Here is a 23,662-nt window from a genome sequence, read left to right as displayed (position 1 = left end):
CACAAAGTGACACTGAGATATGACCCAAGATAGGAAGGAAGTGTGAGAACATTTCATCTTTCCGTAATAGGGTACTTTTGAGAGCGCTTTCATGGTTTCAAATTCAATTCACAACCGGCCCTATCAAAGAAACGGTACCACTCGGTGAGTCCTAGATCTGACACAAAAGCTGGAAATTCAGGTCTGAGGCAGTCAAAGCAGTATGACCCTTCTTCGTGCCTCCAACTGAACCAACAGCTACTTCCTTTAAATGCTTATGTCAAAATTCTACAGGAAAAAAGGAAAAAATAGCCATTGGGCAAGAATACTGTGTTCTTCCAACCGTCTTCCCCCCCGCACTGGTCAGCTCGGACTTCCTCTGGCCCTGGAAGACTCAGCTTACCTGAAGTCCTTCAGCTCCTGCTTGCCACCGCTGTCCTCCCTCCTGCTGTCCCCCGGGTCAGCAGCGGCTGCCAGCTGGAGGCTTCGGGTGACCGGCCCCCCACTCCGTTCTCTAGATTTTACATTGAACCGGTCTGTTCTTTTCTTACTGGCCAAAGAGGATTTGCTCTGCAGGACAGCTTTGCTCTTCTGCACCCGCACGTGCAGGCCGCGGGCCGTCTTGCTCGCGAGCGGAGCAGAATGATTCTTGGCCACAGCTTTGGGCTTCTTCCCCTCAACGTGAGTTATTTTGGCCATTCTGATCGGGCTCGAGTTCCTTAAGGAGGAGCTTGGCTTTTTGGACTTGACCGAAGCCGCGAATTTGACATTCTGCTTGGACCTGAAGGACGAGGAGGGCAGCGGGACCGGTGCAGGGCCCGAGCTGCGTGCTCTGGTCTTGCCCAGAGGAGCCTGCGTGCTCTGCATCTTAATCTCCGCGTCCGCCGTCCGTCGCCGGTGGCTGCTGCTGTTTTTGTCGCTACCTGCAGGTGAGGAGTGTCCGCCTTTCTTGGATGAGTGGGAAACTTTTTTTTTGGAAGGAGAGAGCGGTTTTTTGGGACAGCTGAAGGCAGCGTGTTTGTTCAGGCTCCCGATGTACGTGAACTCCCTGTTACAGTATGGGCAGATGTGCGAGGACGACTCACAGGCGGTTTTGAAGTCGGCCTTCTGCTTCGCAGATTTGTTTTTCTGAAGGATTGCTTTCTGGACCAGCTGGTTTTTTTTCTTCAATGCGTTTAGTTTGAGCTTGTTTGAGGACATTTTGCTGAGTTCGACGCTAAAGTTCAGTCTTTTGGGCTGTCCCATTCGTCTGAAGGCGTTCTTCCCGGAGTTATCGAGAACCACCACACCATTTTTGGGCTGGACAGTCTGCTTCAAGGGCACTGGGTTTTTCTTAGGGGTATACCTCTTCTTGTCACTGGCCGAAGCACACGCCAGGATGTGTCTATGCAACTCCGGCATGTTGTCAACACCCTTCCCGCACTTTGTGCAGCGGATGGCAGTGGTGAACGTCTGTGGAATATTGTGTGTAGTGAAATTTGTGGCCGTCACACCGATGCCCATGGGGTTCCGGTGATGGTACTGAAATGGGGGTGGTTTAAAGCTCGGGTAATGCTGATTGAGCCCCAGTCGGACATCCGGGTCTTTCGTCTTTATGCCGGAAGCCATTATTTTTATGGTTGTGTAAAGCTCTTCGGAGGAATCATTCAGCTCTTCTTCTTCTTTTGACGCCTCTAAAGGATCTTCTGGCAAACTCTGCATGTGCTCTCGATGGGCCTTGCTGGGATCGGTGAAATTCTGGGGCCTCAGGGTGCCGCTTTCAAACTCATGGTGGGTGCACACCTTGTCTGGGTGGAGATCTCGCTGGTGCTGCTGCAAATTGCACAGAAAAGCAAATTCTTTTTTACAAACGGAACACACAAAGATATTCCCAACGCCATGAAGCAAAAAGCGATGTTCTGACAGATCAGTTTTAGCCTTAAAGAGCTGCACACAAAATTCACATTTGAAGGGCCATTCTTCAGCATGGACAGATAAATGTTTGGTTAGATCTTTAATGGAAAGAAAAGGTGATTCACAGACATTACAGACGAAGTTTTTGTTGAATGTTTCCTGAACAATCTCCTGTTCAACTGCAGACTGGGCTTCTTCCCTGGGTTTCGGATCGTCATTCTCTAGTTCCTCCTGCTTGAAGGTTATCATGGGGAGAGAAGCTTCCAGATTATCCCCAGAGGAAACAACAGAGGATACTGCTGAGAGTGGTGGCGGCGAGGGGGAAGAGGAGGAAGATGAAGAGGAGAAGGAAGAAGAGGAAGACGACGAGGAAGACGACGAGGAAAGGGTGGGGGGTCCGGGCGAGGCAGCAGACGTGAGCGGCTCCACAGAAGGGATGGGAGATGGTGACGGAGACACTGTAGGGGAGAGAATGGGAAGCGGGGACTGCACGGTGGCATTCGAGAGAGGAGAGGGACACGGACGGGGAGAAGCCCCGGAAGAGGGGACCGGAAGAGGGACAGTAGGAAGGAGTGGAGGCGGTGGCGTGGCAACAGTCAACACCGGAGGACAGGCTGGGGGGGAAGAGGGGTGTGTTGGGATCAAGAGAGGAGGCAGCTGCCCAGAAGAAAGGGAAGAGGTCTGCAGGGCAGGTGAGGAAGGAGAGACATCGGGTGGGGACTCAGCCACAGGGGCCGGTAAACTGGAATCCGGGCCAAGGCCAGTGTCTGGCTGGGGATCCAGGGACTGACAAGGACTCGGGCTCCGCGTCACATCTGCAGCGCTCTCTACCGGTAAATCGAGGCCATTGTACTCATTGAGAAGAACCTTCTGCAGCATGCACGTGGTTGGTTTCTTTTTCTTTACAGCATTGCAGGCTTGCTGCACCAGATGGTTTTCTTTGAACTCCTTGCCTTCCGAGTCGCCACACGGCTTCTTATGCACGCTGAGATCCAATACGGATTCCCACTGGACGGGAGTCTTGCCTGTGCCCTCAGCCTTCTGTTTGACACCGCTGGATAAATCCAGCGGCTGCTGGTTGCACACATTGCTGAAAGTAGAACTGGCTACCCACTCCTTGGATACTGGATATTCGTCAAAGCACGGCGGGCTCACGGCTTCTCTCTCCTCTCTCCCAGATGAACTCCACGCCGGTGAGTTGCTGTGGCTTTCTAATTTGGGCTTTTTGGAACCTAGAACTCCATCGGTCCACGCTGCTTTGCCGTCGCTCTGCTTTGCAAAGTCTCGAAGGGCGGGACTGTGCTGCGGGGAACTGGGAGGAGAACTGGTCCGCCGCTTAAACCTGCTCGAGGTCACGGGGAGCATCGATGCAGGAGCAGACACACAGACAGGCCCTAACTTCGGGATTTCGGTCGTGGAAATGCCTGCAGGAGGAGTTAGCTTGTCCTGGGTCTGAAGAAGTTGTTTGAGCTTTGATGACAAGTACACGCTTTTCTCTTTGTGGAAAGACACGGCCTCTGACGTGGCTATGGTGAGAGGCAATAAGGAACACGAGGGCACCGAGGGGTCAGGCTCCGTCTCGGCTTTGATTTTAGGTAGTGTGGGAGGACTCGCGGTTCTCCGTTTCTTGGACTCACTGTTTGTGCTACCGGAGGGCTCTTTAGGAAGATCATCTGCTAGGGAGGCCTGTGCGGTCTTGACGTTTTGGGTGATCTCCACCGTGACCGGAGTAAGCAGACAATTTATCCCGTACAAGTCCGCCGAGCCTGACTCCATCTCGATGACGTCACAGTTACTCGTGCTGCTGCTGGTCTGAATTTTGCCATCAATATAGAACTTCAGGTTTTCCGAGATATTGCTGGAGATATCCATGATGTACACGTCGTCTGCCTCCCCGTCCTCCTCGGGCTCTGTGCTGGGCACGTAGACACTCGGGGCGGGTGGGGCGGGCTCCGCGGGAGGGCGCGGCTCCTCCAGGAGGCCCCCTTTCCGCCGCACGCCCTTGGGAATCAGGTGACGCTCGTGCACCCTGCGCTGATGCCGTCTCATATTGGTGTGCGTCCCGAAAACCTTCTTACAGTATTTGCACGGATGAAGCTCTCTGACTTCCCCATTTTCTTCCCCAACAGAAGGCTGGATGGCCTCTTGGGGGGCCTTCTCTGGATGCGCCAGCAGCGAGTCCTGCCCGAGCCCGGACGGCGGCGAGTCATCCTTCGCGGCAGCCCCGTCCCCAGGCGCCCTGCCGTCGGCCGGCTCTCCGGGCGGCTGCAGCGGGACGCTGGGCTTCCGCTTCAGCCCTGCCTCGTGGCGCCGCTCGTGCCGCCTCCGGTTGATCTGCGTGCCGAACGCCTTCCCGCAGTACTTGCACTTGAAAGCATGATTGACCGTGGATATGTGAATGTGCATGTGCCGTTCGAGCCCCTGTTTGGTCGTGAACTTCCTCTCACAATGCTGACACGGAAACAGAAACGTCTCGAACAGGTCGCCGTTGGCCTCTTCTTTAGTTCTGGGAGTTCTGGGAACAGGTGGAACCTCCAGAGAGCCCGCAAGCGCTTCTTCTGAAACATTTTTTGGTTCTTCTAGTAAATCTTCTGGCTTCTCATCACATCGTATCTCCGGCTCTTTCGCAGAGCTTTCATTTGGCATGTCCGCTTCCTCCTCCCCCTCTTCCTCCAGCTCGTCCTCCTCGTCTTCTTCCTCTTCCTCCTCTTCCTCCAAATCATTCCCCTCACAGTTCGTGGCTTCTGGCTTCTCGTCCGGTTCTGTGTGGGGCTCACAGGCGGCGGGGGGAGCTACCGGCTCTGGAAGCACATCCTGACTGACCGCCTCCTGCAGAACGGCGGTCTGCTCCGCAGCGGAGACGGACGGCTTCTCGTCCTCTTCTCTGGGACCTAGAAGGCACAGGGAAGCAGAAGCATGGGCGTGAGGACGAAAACTAGCCGCCTGAGGATCAGTTCTTAGTATTCAAACGATTGCTCTTATCACCGAAGACGGGTGCGGAGACTACGACCAGCAACCCAACGCTCTACCTCCTCGCGTCTGAAGCTACAGCCCAGGAACCATTCTGTTCATCTCAACAAACACTCAGAGAGCCCGTCACGCACCAGGCAACGCGCCGCGTGGCGAGGATACGTGTATGAACACAGTGTGCCCACGTGGAGCCCCGAGTCTCTTCTGTGTTCAGTCACACGTATGTAAATTCCATTTTGTTGACAGAAAGTGTGATTATTTACAACTGTGCTGGAGGGGAGCCCGGGTGGTTCAGTCAGTTAAGCGTCTGCCTTAGGCTCAGGTCATGATCCCAAGGCTCTAGGGTCGAGTCCGACACTGGGCTCCCTGCTGGTCCCTCTCCCTCTGCCCCTCCTCGTGCTTGTTCTATCTCACATGTACCCTCTCTCTCAAATAAATAAAACCTCTAAAAAAACCAACAAACAAAAAAACCCACCGGCATCTGATACGGACACAATACGGGATTCGGATCCAGTATGCAATGATACTGGATATATCAGGAGTCTGGTCGTGAATTCTAATTCCTCTTGATTCCAAACTGAAACTAGGAAACTGGAAATCACATCACCAGGCTAGGTTCTTCATAGGTTGTCTGGAACAGAATGATTCTCTCCCTCCTTCCCAACCAAAACTATATATTTAGAAGCTAAGACATTTCCCAAGACTAATCAAATTATTAAAAACTCAGGAGCTGTGGAGAAAAGGAACCCTCATGCACTGTTCTTGGGAATGCAAACTGGCACAGCGCTGTGCAAGACAGTACTGGAGGTTCCTCAAAAAAGTAAAAAAAAAAAACAAAAAAAAAAACAAAAAAAAAAACTACCCTAAGATCTAGTAGCTGCACTACCGGGTTTTTACCCCCCAAAATACAAAAACACTAATTCAAAAGGATATATGCACCTCTATGTTTACTGCAGCATTATTTACAACAGCCAAGCTGTGGAAGCAGCCCAAGTGCCCACCGACAGTTGAATGGCTAAAGACGATGTGGTGCGCACACACATGAATATTATTCAACCGTAAAAAAGTGTAAGATCTTGCCATTTGCAACATGGATGGAGCGAGAGAGTCTAGCGCTAAGCAAAGTTGGTCAGTCAGAGAAAGATGAATGCCATATGATCTCACTCAAGTATGGAATTTTAAAAAGAAAACAAATGAGCAAAGGGGAAAACAGAAAAAGACAAACCAAATAACGGACGTCTCTTAACTACCGAGAACAAACCTGTGGTTACGGGGGGGGGGTTGGGGGGGGCCCACAGGTGAAACAGAAGATGGGATTAAGAGTAGTGTAGTGATTCAGTAGTTCTGTACAGGCCTCTGCTCATGATGAGAAGTGTCACACTGGAGGTTAACTGTATGTTAACTATATGAAACCAGTGTCACACTGGATGTTAACGACACTGGAATTAAAGTAAAAACTTAATAAAAAGAAAAAAGAAGAAACCCACCTGAGCCCAGACAAGTGGTCAGGGAGGGACTCACTAGTACGAGGACAGCGGAGCAGAAGTCTAAAGAAAATGAGTTACGAAAATATCTGGGGGAGGGAAGCCCTCCAGACAGAGGAAACAGCAGATGCACAAGCTCTGAGTCAACAGGTTAGATGTGTTCAAACAAACAAACAAACAAACAAACACAACCAGCAAGAAGTCAGAAGGTCTAGAATGAAAAGGAACTGAGCAATTAAAAAAAAGAAAACTCTAGATGGACAAGGATGAAGGCAGGGAGAGGTGGTGGGAAGTGGTCAGACACTGGACAGATGTATTTTGTTTTGTTTTTAAGATTTTATTTATTTATTTGACAGACAGAGATCACAAGGAGGCAGAGAGGCAGGCAGAGAGAGGGGGAAGCAGACTCCCCGCTGAGCAGAGAGCCCGATATGGGGCTCGATCCCAGGACCCTGAGACCATGACTGGAGCCGAAGGCAGAGGCTTAACGCAATGAGCCACCCAGGCGCCCCTGGACAGATGTATTTTGAAGATGAAAGACTAACAAGATTGCTGACTGGCTGTGGTGGGTAGGGCAGGGGAGGGGGGAGGGAGGGAGGGAGGAGCCAAGGAGGATTCCACAGCAACTGGAATAATCCTATTTACTGAAAAGACTGAGGGAAAGTAGGTCTAGGCAACGACCCGACCCCCCCCCACCCCGTGTGTGTGTTGAGGGGGAATCAAGAGTTACTTTGGAGACACAAACACACTGACACACACACCTGAGTAAAGATATTATTAAGTCATCTGTTTTGTAGGACTCAAGTTCAACAAAGAGGCTGAGCCCAGACTGTACAAATTCTCAAACTACAAGTGGTATTTGGAGCGGGGACTGCACGCGGCCACCTGAAGAATGAACGCAGGCAGAAGAGGGGTGGGAAAATGGTCCCCCAGAGGTCTCCAGTACTTACAGAAGAATGGCCAGTGAGGTTATCTGGAGAGCCGAGAAGAGTAAAGAAAAGTTCCAAAAGGAGGGAGCAATCAGCTGTGTCCGGAACTACGAACGGTTGGGCTAAGAGGAGGACAAGGGCTGAACATCCAATTTACCAAGGTGGAGGGGTGGTGGCGGCGACAAGAGTGGGGACAAATGCCTAAAGGAGTTCCTAAGAGAAGGGACAGAGCGGGGAGACAGGGAGACTGTAGTGAAGCTATCAAGGAAAGCAGAGACGCAGAGAAGTGGCTGGGAAGAATCACAGGGACAGCAAGGGACTCGAAGCCAGGTCCTGTCACAAGCCCATTTAATGCTGACGGCGCTGCTCTCTGTACAGTCCCACCAGAGTCCCTGCTGAATCAGGCCCCTTTTAAGAAAACGGAACACGCGTTAAGAAAAGCTTTGTAAAGGACGCAGAGCCACTCTGACCGCTGGCTCCCCGCTCACTGTGCCGGTGTTTACTACATGCCTGGACTAGGTGCACGTGACTGTCCAGACCCTTATCCTCACAGAGCTTCACCTTCAGCCTCGGACAAGTAGGCAGGCACCAAGACTGTCATGAATGACCGGCCACGCTTTGGGATTAGTACGGGCTGCTACGGAAGCATGGAGGAGAAGCACCCAACAACTACTTCGCTCATCAGGGAAGGAATGCATCTTAGACAAAGGACTGAGCCGGCTGAACCTGGAGGTCAAGGACAGAAAAGGAAAAGCAAACAGGAGGAATCAAAACGTGTCGCACACTGGAAATTAGTGTGGACTTACTTGGGGGCAGTGGGGCTCCATGAAGGCATTTTAAAGCAGCAGAGCGTCATATGGGAGACTTGGCAGCAAGATGGCTTATGGGATTGGGAGGAGGACAGTCCTGAAGGCTGGAGACTAATTCCAAGGAGGGGGTATTAGAAGGGAGACTAAACGATGGAAATGGAAGGAAGCAATGGACAGAGGAAAGAGCCGCCAGACTGTCAAGAGAAGACACCTGTCAACAGACCCGGTGACCACCTTGATGTGGGGGGGAGGGGCTAAAAAGGCCAACCATTCCCAGCTCGGCAAACACCAGGTATTGGTGAGGAGCTCACCTGCTCAGCCCTGCACCTCTCCCCCCACCGCCCTGGGGAATTAAGTCTTACTTTTACCTGTCCACTACCTCTCTCCCAACAGACCAGCCTTCTCTCCCCGGAAACAAACTTCATTAACCCCACGATTTCCCCACAGACGGGGACACCAGTCATTTGATGGTGGCAGGAGCTAACTCCCTTTCCACATACATTTTCAACAAAGACTCAGCATCTTGCTAAAAAAAAAAATCAAAATGAGACAACAGAAAATGAAAATAACATCTCTAAGGCTTAGTAATTTTAGAGTCCATTTTTAGCCAAAATCTGTGGCTTTTGTTACAAGGGGGGAAAAAAATTCTTTCCCTTTGATTGGTAAACAGTCCCAGACTTAAAACTGTCCAAAGTCATATGGAACAAAACACTCAGAGCTCTATTAATTAACTAGTAAGGCCCACACCAACGTGTATCCACACCCGATGGGGTCTGCTGAATTTTAAAAATAAAGGAAGGTTTGGGGAACACAAAGAAGAGTCAGGACTGTTTGCTCAGTACACAGACTGCTTGCTGAGGACAATGCGGAACATTCAGGAGAAGCTGACAGCTAGCCTGTGAGGAACCAATCACACTTGGACCAGCTACTCCACAAACAGGTTAAGTATTAGGTACTTTTCTTCCTCATAGGACCAAACATCGTGTCAGGAATAAATAACCTGTCTTCAATTACTGAAGTCGAGAGAGGGCTGTTGGATTTTCTTTAATTCTGCCACAAAAGGCACTACGGTTCTTTAGTATCTGTGCTGTCGTTCAAACAAAAGTCTTAATTAGCAAATCTGCTATCAGCACACAGAACTGGGTGTCACAAGGCTCTAGGAAATCAACCTGTCTGTTCTTGCTTCATAAAATGCCACAGGATATAATCCTTTGCGAATGTCATCATCGCAAACAGTGCTAATAAAGTGGTTTATTAAAAAGGTATCCAAATACTCTGGTTTCTCTTCAGATCACATAAATTTTTCGCCCTTTTTAAAAGGCATCCAAAATATTTTGTTGGGTTTTTTCCTCTACAAATATTTCTTGGAAGAGTCACAAGCCTACACTTTGAAGTTTCCTGTTTGGGTCACTACAGACACTTCTTAGAAAGCTCCAGTCTGCACATATTTGCCACATAACAAATTATGACAGGCCTCCTTCATTTCTATTATCAAAGGTCTCAATATGGTCGCTCAGCTGCAAGGAGCACAGAGCAATCTGCCTTTCTGATGAATTTGCAATCCATGCCTCTCTCTCTGAATTCTCACCTCGTGGAGGGCCTAGAATATCAATCCTCAGAAGGGATGATAAGAAAATCTGGTATGGAGAAACACGAAGAAATAAAATAGGAATTTAATTTCTAACAAAAAACAAGGGGCGTGATCCCAGGGTCCTAGGATGAGCCCCACAGCTCCTTCTGACCTCCTCCACCCCCACTCATCCTCCCTCTTTCTCTCTCAAATAAATCTTAAAACACACACACACACAAACAAGAATACTCTTCACTCTGCACACTTTTCATGCTGATATATAAAATCAAGGTGTATGATATTTCAAGTGAGTTTTTAACTGAAGTGCAAACATAACAATATAAGGATATAAATCATAAGCATACAGCTAGATAAAATACTTTGGAGTAAACACACTGACACGCTCCCACGCAGCTCAGGGATGGACTAGTGTCAGTGTCCCCGAAGCCTTCTCAAGCCCCTGCCAGTCTCACTTCAATCACCAGAGATTTGTTTTTGATGGTTCTGAACTTTAAAAATTATTTATAAGTATCATCATATAGTATATGTTTCATTTCATTTTAACCAGGGAATAATTCCGTTTTCAACAAAGAAGGTCTTTACTAATATTTTTAAGAGGAGGTGGGAGGTGGAAGGCTCAGTTCGCCATGTTAAATTCAGGGAGCCTTTTGCTGTTAACCCTTTCCAGTTCTTGGGTGAAGTCTCAGAAGGGCATCCCAAGGAGATTTACAATAACTTCTCATACATACCGAAATCATACAAGGCCAACTTCCAAGCTTACCTTCTGCAGAATCTCTCATATTTGCAGAAGCAGAATCTGGCTCACTTGTCTTCAGCTGTAGGTCTTCAGTTTTGTTTGCTTTGTTTTTACTTTCCTGGGATTTTTTCTTCCCTAAAACACAACATTTATTTATTTACTTATTTACGCACTCACTATCAACCTGAATTCTCGAAAAAGACAAATACTAATCCAATGACAGCAAATGGCAGATTTCTAGGCGATTGTATCAGATTTCTAAAGAAAGGAACAGACGATGAATCAGAATACTTTTAAGTCGTGTCAGAGAAAAAAAAAAGAAACCCATAATCCTGTATTCTTGGGCATGAGTTCCCCTACCAAACTAACAGATCATCTATTCCAGAAAAGTTAAAAATATTGATGTTGGAGGAAAATGAGAGTGATAACTAACATCGAGTTTCAATACCACACAAATAAGGACTGGCAAAAGTCTGTGAGAAGCACACCAGGGAAAAACAAGACAGTAGAACCTGGGCTCCTTTTAGTTAAGACGTGCGTATCCGTAACTGTGGAGGAAAACGGCAGGAGGAGGCTCCGTTGAACTGCCAAGGACGCACGCCTATGCGCAGTGGCTCCAATACCAAATGCAGAGTAATTAGGAATAATTAACTCCATGTCGAGCCAGCATGAATCCTGAGGGTGCCCATGGACTGGACTCCGGGTCCAGTACAATTCAGGATTCCCTAAACAACGGGAAGAATGGAATTCAGGAAACACTAACTGGATTCCAAACGCTACCAAAGCTCAGGAGGTAAGATTAAAATGCAATGCACTTCTGACAAGCTAGAACAAGGAGCTCAGGTCACCAAGATACTCAATACGGATAAGCAATTCTCCAGAAAAGTACCAGTACTGAAGGTTTGGAAGCTCAGTCTCTTTGGGATTTAACCAGAATCTGTGGCCCTTCTTTGGTATTTTTTTAAATTCCGAGTTTCTTTGTCCTGGTAGCTCTTGCTTTTCAGTTTTCAGATTCAGAACAGGTTCCTCTTCATCCTCCCCAAACACTCCTTCCCTCTCCTTCTGCAATGCGGGGCGGTCCTTCCTCTTTCAGAACAAGGTTCGTGACACCTTTTTGTCTGAACTGGCAAAATGAGGAGTGGAAACCACTCACTGCTCCTGGAAAAGGATCACTACGGAGGAGCAGCATTAACTAAACTATAGACGACACACGAAAATGAGGTGAGAGATACAAATAACACTGAAAAGTTCAGAAAATGGAAACATCCATTATAATATGAATCAAATAATCCTAAAAAACACCATCAAATTTTGATAAATAATTAAGAGATGAAATGGGGGGGGAGACAATATACTCAATAATTGGCCAATACTGTTTTAAATCCCTAATTCTTTGATCCATGAAAAAAAAAATGCTTTGATGCTTTCTGCCAAGACATAAGGTAACAGTCTGTGCAAATAAATTCTGGTAACACCTCCATCCCTCATTTCCAAAAGCACCTAAAATGGGACTCAGGACCCAAGCAAGCACTTCCCTGAAACCACATTCTGGTGGGAACAGAAGCCAAGAGCCTGCAGGGGAAGGATTATAAAGCAATCCCCCTCTGTAAAGGGCAAGGACACAAATGACACCGCTCCACAGCGGAAGATGTAAGCTCCTCTTGCAATTCTCTCTCCCTTGGTCAACTGAATGGCACGAAGCCCGAATGTGATGACGACAAGGCTCCTGAGGAATCCGGCTGTGCTTCAGGACGCCTACATTCCATCTACTTCCAGACAATTTTCTTATCCTCCCGACGACAGACGCCCTTCCCCGTGTGCGATGCCCAGTCCCTATCAGATCGCTGGGCGCAAACAACACAGGTAGAAATGATTCCCGGCTACTAAGACAGTTCCTCTAATGCAGCAGTTCCTGTCTGCTGAGATCCCTGGGAGGACTCCTGAGCCGCAGGGTGCTTAATTTGAAAGTTAGATTCAGGAAAGTTTTTCCCCTGAATCACGAACACAAAAGTGTTTTAAGACGTCACATACCACGTCATGTACCCCAAAGAGCCCAAGGAATGACCCTTTCTTACCACCTACTCTCTACTTTGCACAGGCCTGAGCTTTTGGAGTAAGTAAAGGTGGAGGTACAGTGTACACTTTGCCTGGTACACATGAAGCTTAGGGACATTAAAACAAGTCACACTGAAATTTAACAGAAAAACAGATGTCCTTTATTGTAATAGAATCCCTTAAAAAAGCAATTCAGAGATTTTCTGCAGCCTCTCAAGCGCTATACAAAGCTGGTTAGCAGGTCATACAAAAAAACTGGCCTATACGTAAACAAGAGTATTAAATACGTGACGTTCCTAGATTTATAATAGAACAGCACAACCTTAATAATATCACTCACTAATACATACTCAGACTGAAATCACACGACTATCTAAAAGCCAAAAGTACCACTTTAAGTTTCATTCCTGGCCTGAAAGAATATTAAAACACCTAGCTGATAATGTCCATGTCTGCTTCTGGCCTCCCCAAACCTAATCAGCAAGAAGTGCCCCCCGCCCCCCTCCAGCTGTCCTCTTTAAAAAACAAGACCAGGAAACCTTGATGCCCTGTGAAGAGAAACCACCTGAAGCAGGGACATGTGCATCCTACTGAGAGGGCCACAGGCTGCCTGGGCATCCCACGAATTACACCCTCCCTGGGGGGGCTGTCCCATGCACTGAAGGACGCTCAGCAGCACCCCGGGCCTTCACCCACTATATGCCAGGAGCACCCCCACTTTTAACTGTGACAAGCCAAAGTCCCCAGACATGGCCAATGTCTGGGATGGGGGTGGGAGGTCTGCCCAGGTTAAGAACCAATACAATACAGGTCACCAAAGACATAATGGAGCTCTGCAGTCTATATATTTAAGAATTTTAAAAGTATGCGAATACCACTAATAAACCACTTGTAAAAACTAAAGAAAGGGACAATTAAATGTACTCCTGAGTATCTCTGGTGAACACCGACAGACTTAATTTACCATAGAAATGAGCCTATCATGAATCTAATTATCATTTGTTCGTGAGACAGAGATTCCCAGACACATGAAATGATATAATCTTAATCAGAACCATCTGATACTTGAGTTACTTCCCATTAGGACTGCAGACCAGAGAAGAAGGGGCTACCAAAACCACCTGCCCTACCTGCTCTTCTGAGAGAAAAATGAAGGCCAGGGCCCCAGAGGGACCAGCTAACCAGTCTACAAGAGAACAGAAATTAGAGCCCAGGTGTCCCGACTCACACTTAGGCATGCTTTGGTGTCACTTACAAAGCCAAATACTGCCGTGACGGGTGGGAGAACCCGCATCTCCTTAAGTAAGTAAACTTCTTTTCCTGGTACTTTGGTTTCTGTTCTACTTGTAATCAAACTAAAAGAGAAAACAAAAATAAGCCTATAGCCAAAAACCACCGCTAAGGACGCTTACACAAGGGTGCGGGGACTTCTTGGTGTCTGTGAGGCGGGAGGGGCCTCGGGAACGGGTCCGGCAGAGCCCGCTGGGAGCCTGGTAAGCACACGTGTGCACTTACCATCGGGGTCCTGAAGGGTCCTACATAGAAGCTACTGCCAGCTGCGCGCTCCACTTGGTCTAAACAAGAAAGATACAGGAATGAAACACAAGGAAAGTGAAATGGAAACGCCGACAGATCACAATGGAGGACAGGACAAACTTCGTGCGTGTAAGGAAAAGGTACACAGTTATGAAGGAAACTGAATGAAGCAGAAGGAAAAGAGCAGTCACCTATCGCATCAGCGTTCTCAGGCACACACACATGCACGCACACGCGCAGATAAAAATAAATTAACCTGTAACTGTGTTCTCAGCCGTAGACAGGAGGGCCCGCTCGGTATACTTACTCTCAGGCCCGCGCCACATCCCCGCTGTAAAACAGAAGCTCTGACCCCACTTCACCGAAGGCCCCATCCGCACCTCTCATTCTGCAGAGACCCAAGGACCAGAGACGTGAAGTCATGTGCCCAAGGTCACACGACTAAATCAGCTCTAGAGCCAGAATGCACCCGCAAGGATGATGAGGCTAAAAGTGATCTTGTTACTACGTTTCTTAAGACCAGTAATGACATAATAAAAACATCATATGCTGTATAAAGCACTTTTTTGTTTTTTAAGATTTTATTTATTAGAGAGAGAGCATGTGCATGAGCAGGAGAGGAGTGGACAGAAAGAGAAAGAGAAACCCAAGCAGACTCCTGGCTGAGCATGGGGCCCCACTTGAGGCTCGATCCCACAACCCTGATTATCATGACCTGAGCTGAAACCAAGAGTCAGACACACAACCAACCGAGCCACCCAGGCACCCCTACAAAGCACTCTCTATGCACTATCTCACTTGGTTTCAAAGACATATGAAAGAAAAAGTGACAGAGACATCCACTGCCATTTATAGAAAAGGCACAAGAATCAAACTGGAGTGCAGACTTTTTTTTTCATTTCAATTTTATCTGATGCCAGAAACGCTCATCAGTCAATAGCACAGAACCTCAACCTAAGCAAATATGATTCACCATTAAACAGTATCAGTAACACTGGGGTTTCTAGTGAAATAGCTACCATGTAGAGAAGTCAACAGTCATAATGACTACTCTTTAAAGATAATGTCTAGCATTATACCTCTGGTGTCTGGGATGCAAGTTGCAAAATCAAAATTGCCTAAAGCATCACAGAAATAGTTTAACTTAGGTCTGGACTGTGTTCTACTAGTCTAATAAAACCGGTCAAACACTAGCAAATTCTAGAGAATAATGTTTCACTTAAAATGTGCAGGCTTCAGAGAAAACACCAAATTCTGGAAGGCGTGTTCAAGTTCCATTAAAAATTCATCACAACAGCGAAGGCTCATGCACTTCATGATTTAAGTGAACTAAATTTAGAACCCTATGTAACTCTGCATGCACCGCCTCCTCACTGGGGAGCTACCCAGCTCCTAGGTACAACATGAGAATTCAGTACTGGTGCAGAGAAGCAGGGCTCGGGAGCTCACCATCTTACTCACATCCACAGCTGATTCCATACCAGGTGAGGCCCCATCTCTGAGCACTTACCATGAAAGGTCATCAAGAACATGAGCTGCCCTGAACAGGAGCCTCCAGACTCCCCCAGAGGGACCCCTGGAAGGACTCCCCTAAGGATGGGCTGTGCCTGCCGCCTCCAGGGCCTTGCATCTCACTGAGCTCTTCACCTTGGCAATGTGCCTCCATCTACTCGCCTCCACTGGAGCCCCCACTTTGCATGGTCACCTCTGATGTGATTACAAAACCCCACATTTCCTCGGGCTTCATTTGCCTCAGGGTCCCCCTCTGCTTCCGAGGACTTCACGGGTCTGACATTCCTAAGATTCCTCTCCCCAGCCTTGTGACATCTCCTTTTGCGAGCATTCCTTCGCAGTTTTCCTCTGCTCCCTGGCCTCAGCCAAGAGGGTCCCTCCTAAGAAATCTGAAGACTGTGGAGGCTGTCGCACAAGGATTTAAAAAGGCTGAGCCGCGGGCACACATCTTAGAGAACAGAACACACATGGGACGGGGAATAACGGGCTGTTCAAAGGGAAAAGAGAAGAACCTAAGATCTGAAGCAGAAGGAGCCTCAAAGACGGCCTTATCTGCTCTCCAAACTCCACCAACATCCCTCTTGAAGCTTTAGCTCATTACAGGAGTTCCCTAAAATCTCACAGCAAGTTGGCAGCGAAACTGGGACTTTTATTCCCATCCGATTCACTGTTCTGTCCACCGTGTTCTAGAGGCTGTGAGTGACACTTTCTGGGCCCTAATTCTTTCACCCTCACGAAAGATAATTAATGGCGCCACCTGCATTGCAGGCAAGTTTGAGAAATTTATCATAAAAACATAAAGTCAGTATAGAGCTTTTCAAGTTTGTGAAAGACAAGGATGTAGCTTTCTTGACAGCAGGCCGGCACGGCCCTGACAGCAGCACTCAGAACACCAGCTTCCGAGCGCAGTCCAAGTTCCCCAGCAAGGTGAAAGGCTTGGCTGGTAGAAAAGCATAAAGTACAGTAGGCCTGGCTGGCTCAGTGGGTAAGGCACTTGACTCTCGAACTCAGGGTTGTGAGTTCCAGCCCCATGCTGGGCGTGAACTTAAAAAAATAAATTAGAAAATGTTAAAAAGCATAAAGTTCATGTTAAATGACTTCTTCACAGTATTAAAACACACACACACACACACTCTATCTCTAACAGACCAGGTAGTGAGGAAGGGCATCGATGGATGACAGCAAAGTCATGGCTGAAAGGATGATGACCGAGATGCTCCGTGGAGGCTGGTAAAGGGAACAGAGTCAGACCCCAGCAGTTTTCTATCTGGGGTTGGTTAATGTTCTACAGTTAGTGTTGGTGAGTACAGAGGAAAGAAGCTGGAAACACGTATGCACGTAAGTTTTCCATAAGGAATTAACAGTCCATTTTGATAATTTTAACGTGCGCTTAAAAAAGAAAACCAGAAGATGATGACTCTGTGAAGTCAGCAGAAGTCACCGTGAGGACAAGCGGGAACTGGTTAGCAGGACTGAGGCAAGAGCAGAGCCTCTGAAACCACGGCCAGAAAGGCTCCAGCAAAGGTCAGCCCAGCTGCACACAGGATGGGGTGTGTCCATCAGATGGTCAGAGTGGCCGCTACGGCTGCCCAAGGTGACACTCGGGGAAGACAAGCCACTCGGAGCCTAGCCCCGACTCTCCACAGCGTTTGGGAGGAAACACTTCGAACCGGCAAGATGCCGGGCAGTAACTGGTTTTCACAAAAATAATATGCTATACACTTCCTTTAGACTTAAAATAACTTTTATACTTAAAATAACTTAAAAATGTACCTGATAGTAAAACTATTCTGTTAAGCAGCTTCGGCATAATTTCAACCTTTTTCTGTAGTCAGACTCGCCAAGAGAGCGGTCTATAATCCTGGAGACAAACTGTAAAAATAAAACCTCTCTGGTTTTAAGTTGCTCATAGTATTACAACAGGACACTAGGCTTTGCTTCCAACAGAAACAATGGAAAAGTTCTGGATTTTTCAGTGCCGCAGATCCCGGCGTAAATTCCTGGGATGCTTGCCTCGCACTGGGGGGATGCACAGCCTTTGCACCCTGTGGAGGGTCTGGCCCACAACTCATCCACATGCCAGGCTCATGGGAGGAACAGCAAGGATCACATCTGAAGGGAGCTTTTCGTTTCTCTAAAAAAGGCTTTTAGTGGCTTTGACTGCATAATCCCAAATACCAGAAAATACTTCCCCAAATAAATTCAGATAAATTCAAATTGAGAAACCATTACATTTCCTTATACTCTTTGGAACCTCAAAGTCTTGTGGCATGAACAAAATGATTTCAGAGACTAACTAACTAAATACCTCTGAAACTTAAGCTACCAGCCTGTTCTACTTTATAATTATTTTAATTTCTAGGGTTCTGGTTTTTCTCAGGGATCTTCAGTAGCTTTTCTTTTACAGGGGGAAAAAAAGTTTCTCAAGTCGGAAAACCCTGCATATAAAACGTGTGTTGGCAACTACATTAACTCCAGTTCCAAGAGTCAGTCCCTGGAGGCCAAACAGGGACTGGAGCTGCGTAGGGAGGGGGTGTGTGGTCTGCGCCTGGCAACCCCCAGAGAGGAGCGCACAGCCACACCCTCAGGAATTCCTCATCCTCAGCTGAAAGGAAAGTCATTTACGATGAATTTCACGGAACTATATCCTGATGAATTAACTGTGAAATTTAGATTAAAAATACTTTCAGGAAGTGAATTCTAGATATAAATCTGAGAGAAGACACCATTACAATACTTAAAATCATTATCTGCAATGATTTCCAGAAATGCTCGGAGGAAGAGGGGTCAAGCCTCATCACTAAGGAAGGTAGGTTACCTGCTTGTATTTTCTCGTTTTTCTAGATGAACATCTGGTTACAGTATGCAAAAAACAAATGAATACGTTATTTTTGAAAGAAACAGCTAACAAAGGCAAAGTTAATGAGCCAACTGAAAATGGCCACTATTGGCTGAGATTAACACATGCAATTTTGTAACAGTACAATTTGGAAAAGATCTCAATGGTCTATGTTGCCTACACAGCAGAAAGTACCGAGGAGCTTCTCTTCGATCTCCCACCTGAACACCAAGTCTAAGTGTCCAGGAAAAAAAGCATCAAAAATTCACAACAGACACACACTGAAAGGGAGTGTAAAAGTCAGAAGAGACGTTACTGAGCAGTCGACACTGCTCACGATTCAAATCACCGCGGCTAACCTTCTGGCAGGTCGTCTTCAACTCATTTCCCCATGTATCACGTGACTTCAAACCGAAAGTTAATTTCCCTCCTCCTTTTGAGCAGCCACACACCCTGCGTCGTTTTTCTTGTTTCACTGTACTCGGTTATTTTATCCCTCATTATTTAGATCAAAAATCTAATTTAAATAACCGTGTTGAGTGCCTCCCAGGTGTATGTGAAGGGTCAGCGTGCTGGCAGGCAGTCAACGGTGATAATCTTGAGAGTACGGTTTCCTGGCTTTTATTTTGCTTCTCCTAAAAATGTGAAATTAATATGCCATGTTTGACAGAGGTTTAAGAAACAGGTTATAAAAATAAAACAATCTACAGAGATACTAAGCTACTCATCACTTGGATCTACCATGAGACACTTTTGTTCCAGCATCATTTTCAAGGCTATTTGTCACTACTGCTAAGCAATCTCGTTCTCTTCTTTCCAAGACCTCAACCGTCTTCTGGCCTCCACACCTGCGGACCTATCTCTACCAGAGCCTGTGAATGGACACGTCGCCGCTCCACCAGGACGGGCTTGGACCTCTAGAGGTGTATGCACGCGCACAGGCCAGCACAAATTTGCCCGCTCTGATAACTCAAAATGCTGTCTTTCAGATTCAAGCAGAGAAAGAACTAGAATGTGTTCTCCTCATAAAGTAATTATTTAAGCCACAAATTACATTTATATTGGAGATTTTTTTCTTTTAAGATCTGAACCTAAAAACTAAATCCTACTAGTTATAACTAGTCTATTTAACATTACATCTCACACTCAGACACACCAGCCTGTATCAGATTACTGTTCAAATTTAGCTCAAGCTCAATTCTTGCAATATTAGAATTTTTCCTTCCAAATACTAAGTTTCTGGAACCACGGTGAAGCAGAAGTGTTTTGATTTTTCTTGGATGCTTATAATCTACAAGACAGTTTGTTACGAGCTACAGGGAAAATTATATATATAAATAACTACAAAGATGGCTGCTCCAAAGGAACTTAAAATTGAAGTTACATCCGACTTTGCGAAAAGCAAGTCCCTTTGCAGAAAGGCCCTACCTAATGTCAACAAGAAGCAAATGCTGAATGGAAAAGATGTTCAAGAGAATCTGATCTCATTAAAAGTAAAAATGAGGGAGGATGAAAGCAGGAAGAGGGAAGGCCACGGAGGTCAGGGAGCGGGAGGGAAGGGACAGTAAGAGACAGGGGAGGGGATGAAGTCAATCTGCAGCCAGCTCGGCAAAGCAAGGACACATGCACAGCCGGGGCCCTGCTCAGGCGTGGAAGCCACGGAATCCCAAGCACTGACATGGCAGCCTTTCTGAAACACGAAATCTTCTCAGTGCTGGTGTCCCAGGATTACGCCACATTTTCCTGAGTTGATGCTTCTCTCTTTCACCAACACAGGGATAAAATAAAACCCCTCAAGGAACAGAGGAAGCCTGGGGGCAAGGGCTCACCAAGGACTAGGATTTTCAACAGTTGCCTCCTAGGCTGGGGCCTGAGGCTGGAGAAGGGTCTCCCTCTCACACCAGCCACCCATTCCATCTGCTCCCAATAGGTTCCTGTGCCCCCAAAGTCATACATCTTTCCTGCAAAGAGCATACCCCAACTTAAGACTCTGGAATGGGCTCTCCTATCCCTCCCCAGTGTGCTGGGAGTGGTACTCGGTATAAAATAGGTTCTCGAAGGGCACAAACCCACAAAAACGGAAATTCACAAAACAAACTATACAGCACCACCTTGGGCCATGATCTAAGTAGAAGTAACCCTGATTAAGGCAGACAAGAACCAACTATAATACACACTAGGGACAACTACCTGGGACTGTCATCAGGAGTAAATCAGGTAATGTAGAAACAGAACTTTGCACAGCACCTGACAAAGACTCCATCAATGGAATCAATTGTAAGGATTAGCCACAGTAGATTCTACCAAACAAATTACAGAAACCCCACGCCTACAAGTCTCAACTGTCAGCACATGTTCCTTCTTATGAAGACAATGACATTCTGCTTCCACTAACAATTCTGAATTCATCCATTTGTTCTGTTCATTTGCTCTCCAGTGATTCACACAATCCCACCCAGATGTCACTCTGGAAAGGTACAAGTCCAACCGAGGACAGAAGTTTACTTCAGTGCTTCAAACACTCACTAACACATCGATCAGTATACAGTAATGCTCGAACAGAAGCTGTGACTACATTTCAGTTTTTTAAATCTGCAACCTACTGATTTTATTATTGCTTCTGACCAACTGTCTAAACATGAACAGTTCACTCAGTGGTTCTTAATCTTTTGGGAAAGAAACCCTAGACCCTTTTAAGATCAGCCAACACTTAAGGCCCCTCTCCCGTGGCAGTCAGAGATAACCGCACTTGGAGGCTCACGGACCTCTGCGTCATCACAGAGTCCAGCTCTAAATTCGTGCAAACATGCACGCTGAGGGGTATGGACACCTGTGTGACCCCAGAGAAAGCCCCCACTCCTTAGCCTGCTCAAGAGAAATGCTACACAGAACATCAGGACACTTGTTTCCTTAAAGGTGCTGCCGTCAGCTTCCCTAGTAACCTGTAAGAAAACGGCTCTTCCACACTCTTGTTTTTTCCTGACTGCACATCCAGAGAGACGTAAAATGACAGATTTCCTCATCGGTCACATGCGCCAGGAAACTGCTCCCACACAGTTACTGTTGGGGCTGTCTGATCATTTAAAGTCTAAGAAAACATACCCCAAATCCACCCAGAATGTCAACCACACAAAATTTGGTCAAAACACTACAGGAGTCATGAGTGGTCTGGACCACACAGAGGTAAGAAAGAACGCGAAAACAGCAAACCCTTCATTTGGGCAACAAAAAGCCGTATCAGAAAATGCTACAACTATTCCTTTATTTTTTCCGGAAGGGCCACAACAAACCGAAGGATGGACAGAATTACCACAGAGCTCATTTTGCCAGGGCCCACCAATTAAAATGGGACGGACCAAGGTTCAGTGTGCCAGGCATATTCCTACAAGGATCTCGCTGGATGCTCACAGCAATCCTGCAAGGTCAATCTTATCCCCATTTTACAGACAGGTAAACTGAAGAGCGAAACGTGGAGTAACCTGTCTAAAGTCATAATGCTATTAACTGGTGGAGCTGGGATACGAAGCCGGCCTCCTAATTCCAAGGCCATGTTCTGGCACGCCACAATGGAGTCCACACATCGTACATCTCCCAGGACTCAGCGGTACAGCTAGGTCAGCAGTTTTTCCCTCCTCTCCTCCCCACAGACACACACAGCTCAGGCTCACTTTAAACAGGTTATCCATGTGCAAAGCAGTCATCAAGTTGTAACGCTCAGAGAAGCAGTAATGGAGCTCAGGCAGTGTACTCACGTACTCTAGCACGGATCTGGAAGTTGGAGGGAGCACGATAACCGTCCACCGAGAAAACAAAGCTTACCAACTCCGCGCCCTTTCTGCCAGCTGCCCGTGAGACTGAGGGGGATCCTGCCTCCCTTGAACTGGAGAGGGCCAGGAAGAGCGTGAGTGCAGCATCGCTTCTTCTTGATGTAACATTTCCTACACTCTCGCGCAACCATAAATTGAATTTATCTTGGCACACAGGCGGTAATTTACATTTACATTCTGAACTCTTGAATCTGTAATTTTGATGGAATCAGAACTATAAATGTCAAGCTTACCACCCAAATTTGATCCTGTTATCAACAACACGATCACACACAAGGAAGGTAACTTCCTATGACGATAGATATTCAGCCGCTAATCAGACTACTTAAGCGAATTTGGGATTTTAAGCCCCCTGTTCAAAAATCCAAACAAGACTGAGACTATATCTAACGCTTCCTTTTGGTTATTTGTCTGGAATGCCAGTGAGAGGGAAACTGTAACTTCAACGCCACTGTACAATCCGTAACGTGGAAGTGCAGGAGGAGAGCGTTCCGTGTGTGAAAGGCCAGCACCGCGCTGCCGGCGGCCTGAACCCAGGAGAGAGGAATGTGAGGCTTCGGTCTTGGGTCTGTGCTGACGCGGACATCAATCTGCTCACAGAAGGTACCCAAGGCAGGAGATGGAGGTGGAAGCCCTCACTCCTCCCAAGGACCCTCAGACACTCTGCCTAACGCCAGCAGTCACGTGATTATAAGAGTAACAGGGTCTAAAAATCTCTTATGTTAACAAAAAATACAGAACCAGAAAGGCATATTCTACCCCTCCAACTGGAAAGAGAATGAAAACTGAACCTAAGAAGCCAAACAGTAGAAAAAACTAAAATAAAAAAAAGGCACAGGCATTTGCAGGGTTGCCCATTCTAAACTGTATCGCAACTTCAAACACGGCACACGACTGGTTTTGGGGTTCTAAACGGGTGAACAAACCAGTTTGTCTTCATTTTTGTGGCATGTGAGGTCTCAGGAAACCTACAAAAGACTGCCCCAATAGGACGGATTAGAAATACAAGGGGAAAGACTGTTGATCACCCACAGCTTTAATGGGGGGAGGGGGAGTTAGCCTAAGTGGGAACTTACTGGTTTTCTTTTTAACCAAAGCAAAGATAATTCTCTGCAACTACACATAACTGGTAACATGCAGTTAATTTATTAAGGATGAGATTAGGTTTGGGTCATTCAGATACTGATTAAATTAATAAGAACATATAAACGGGAAAGTTTCCCAAGTATCAAATTAACAAGAATTGTGAATGTCATAATCTTATTTTAGAAACTGGTATTTTTATATATCACACACATACAGTATCATTATTTTATCATTAGGGTAAGTCACTAGCTTCTGAAACTATTCAAAGACTGTATTTTAAAATGATTGTGTATATTAAAATATGCATATTAAAATGTATTGATACATAATACTTAAAATAACTATACATGTAAGAGCTTAGTGTGAAAATTCCCATCAAAAGAATATTTCTAAATTTCAGGGTCATAACCACAAAA

The 23,662-nt window shown here is 46.7% G+C and overlaps 1 protein-coding gene across 5 annotated transcripts in view; it reads right to left on the bottom strand.

The window, feature by feature from the left end:
- Positions 1 to 23,662, bottom strand: part of PRDM2 (PR/SET domain 2) — a 116,640-nt gene that overhangs the window by 33,200 nt on the left and 59,778 nt on the right. For 3 of the 5 annotated variants that reach the window (XM_032863462.1, XM_032863461.1, XM_032863463.1), the window contains 2 exons: positions 10,416 to 10,526; positions 383 to 4,763 (listed from right to left, as the gene is read on the bottom strand). The exons of 1 other annotated variant lie outside the window; for it this stretch is intronic. In XM_032863462.1, coding sequence (XP_032719353.1) covers positions 383 to 4,763; positions 10,416 to 10,526 — 4,492 coding nt within the window. Of the gene's footprint in view, positions 1 to 382; positions 4,764 to 10,415; positions 10,527 to 13,961; positions 14,008 to 23,662 lie in introns of those variants that run through there. One more of the 5 variants, XM_032863464.1, reaches the window with a different exon arrangement.

Source organism: Lontra canadensis, unplaced genomic scaffold (assembly GCF_010015895.1).
Source record: "Lontra canadensis isolate GAN:19392208 unplaced genomic scaffold, GSC_riverotter_1.0 scaffold25, whole genome shotgun sequence".
NCBI lineage: Eukaryota > Metazoa > Chordata > Mammalia > Carnivora > Mustelidae > Lontra > Lontra canadensis.
This window is presented reverse-complemented; position numbering and strand designations above follow the sequence as displayed.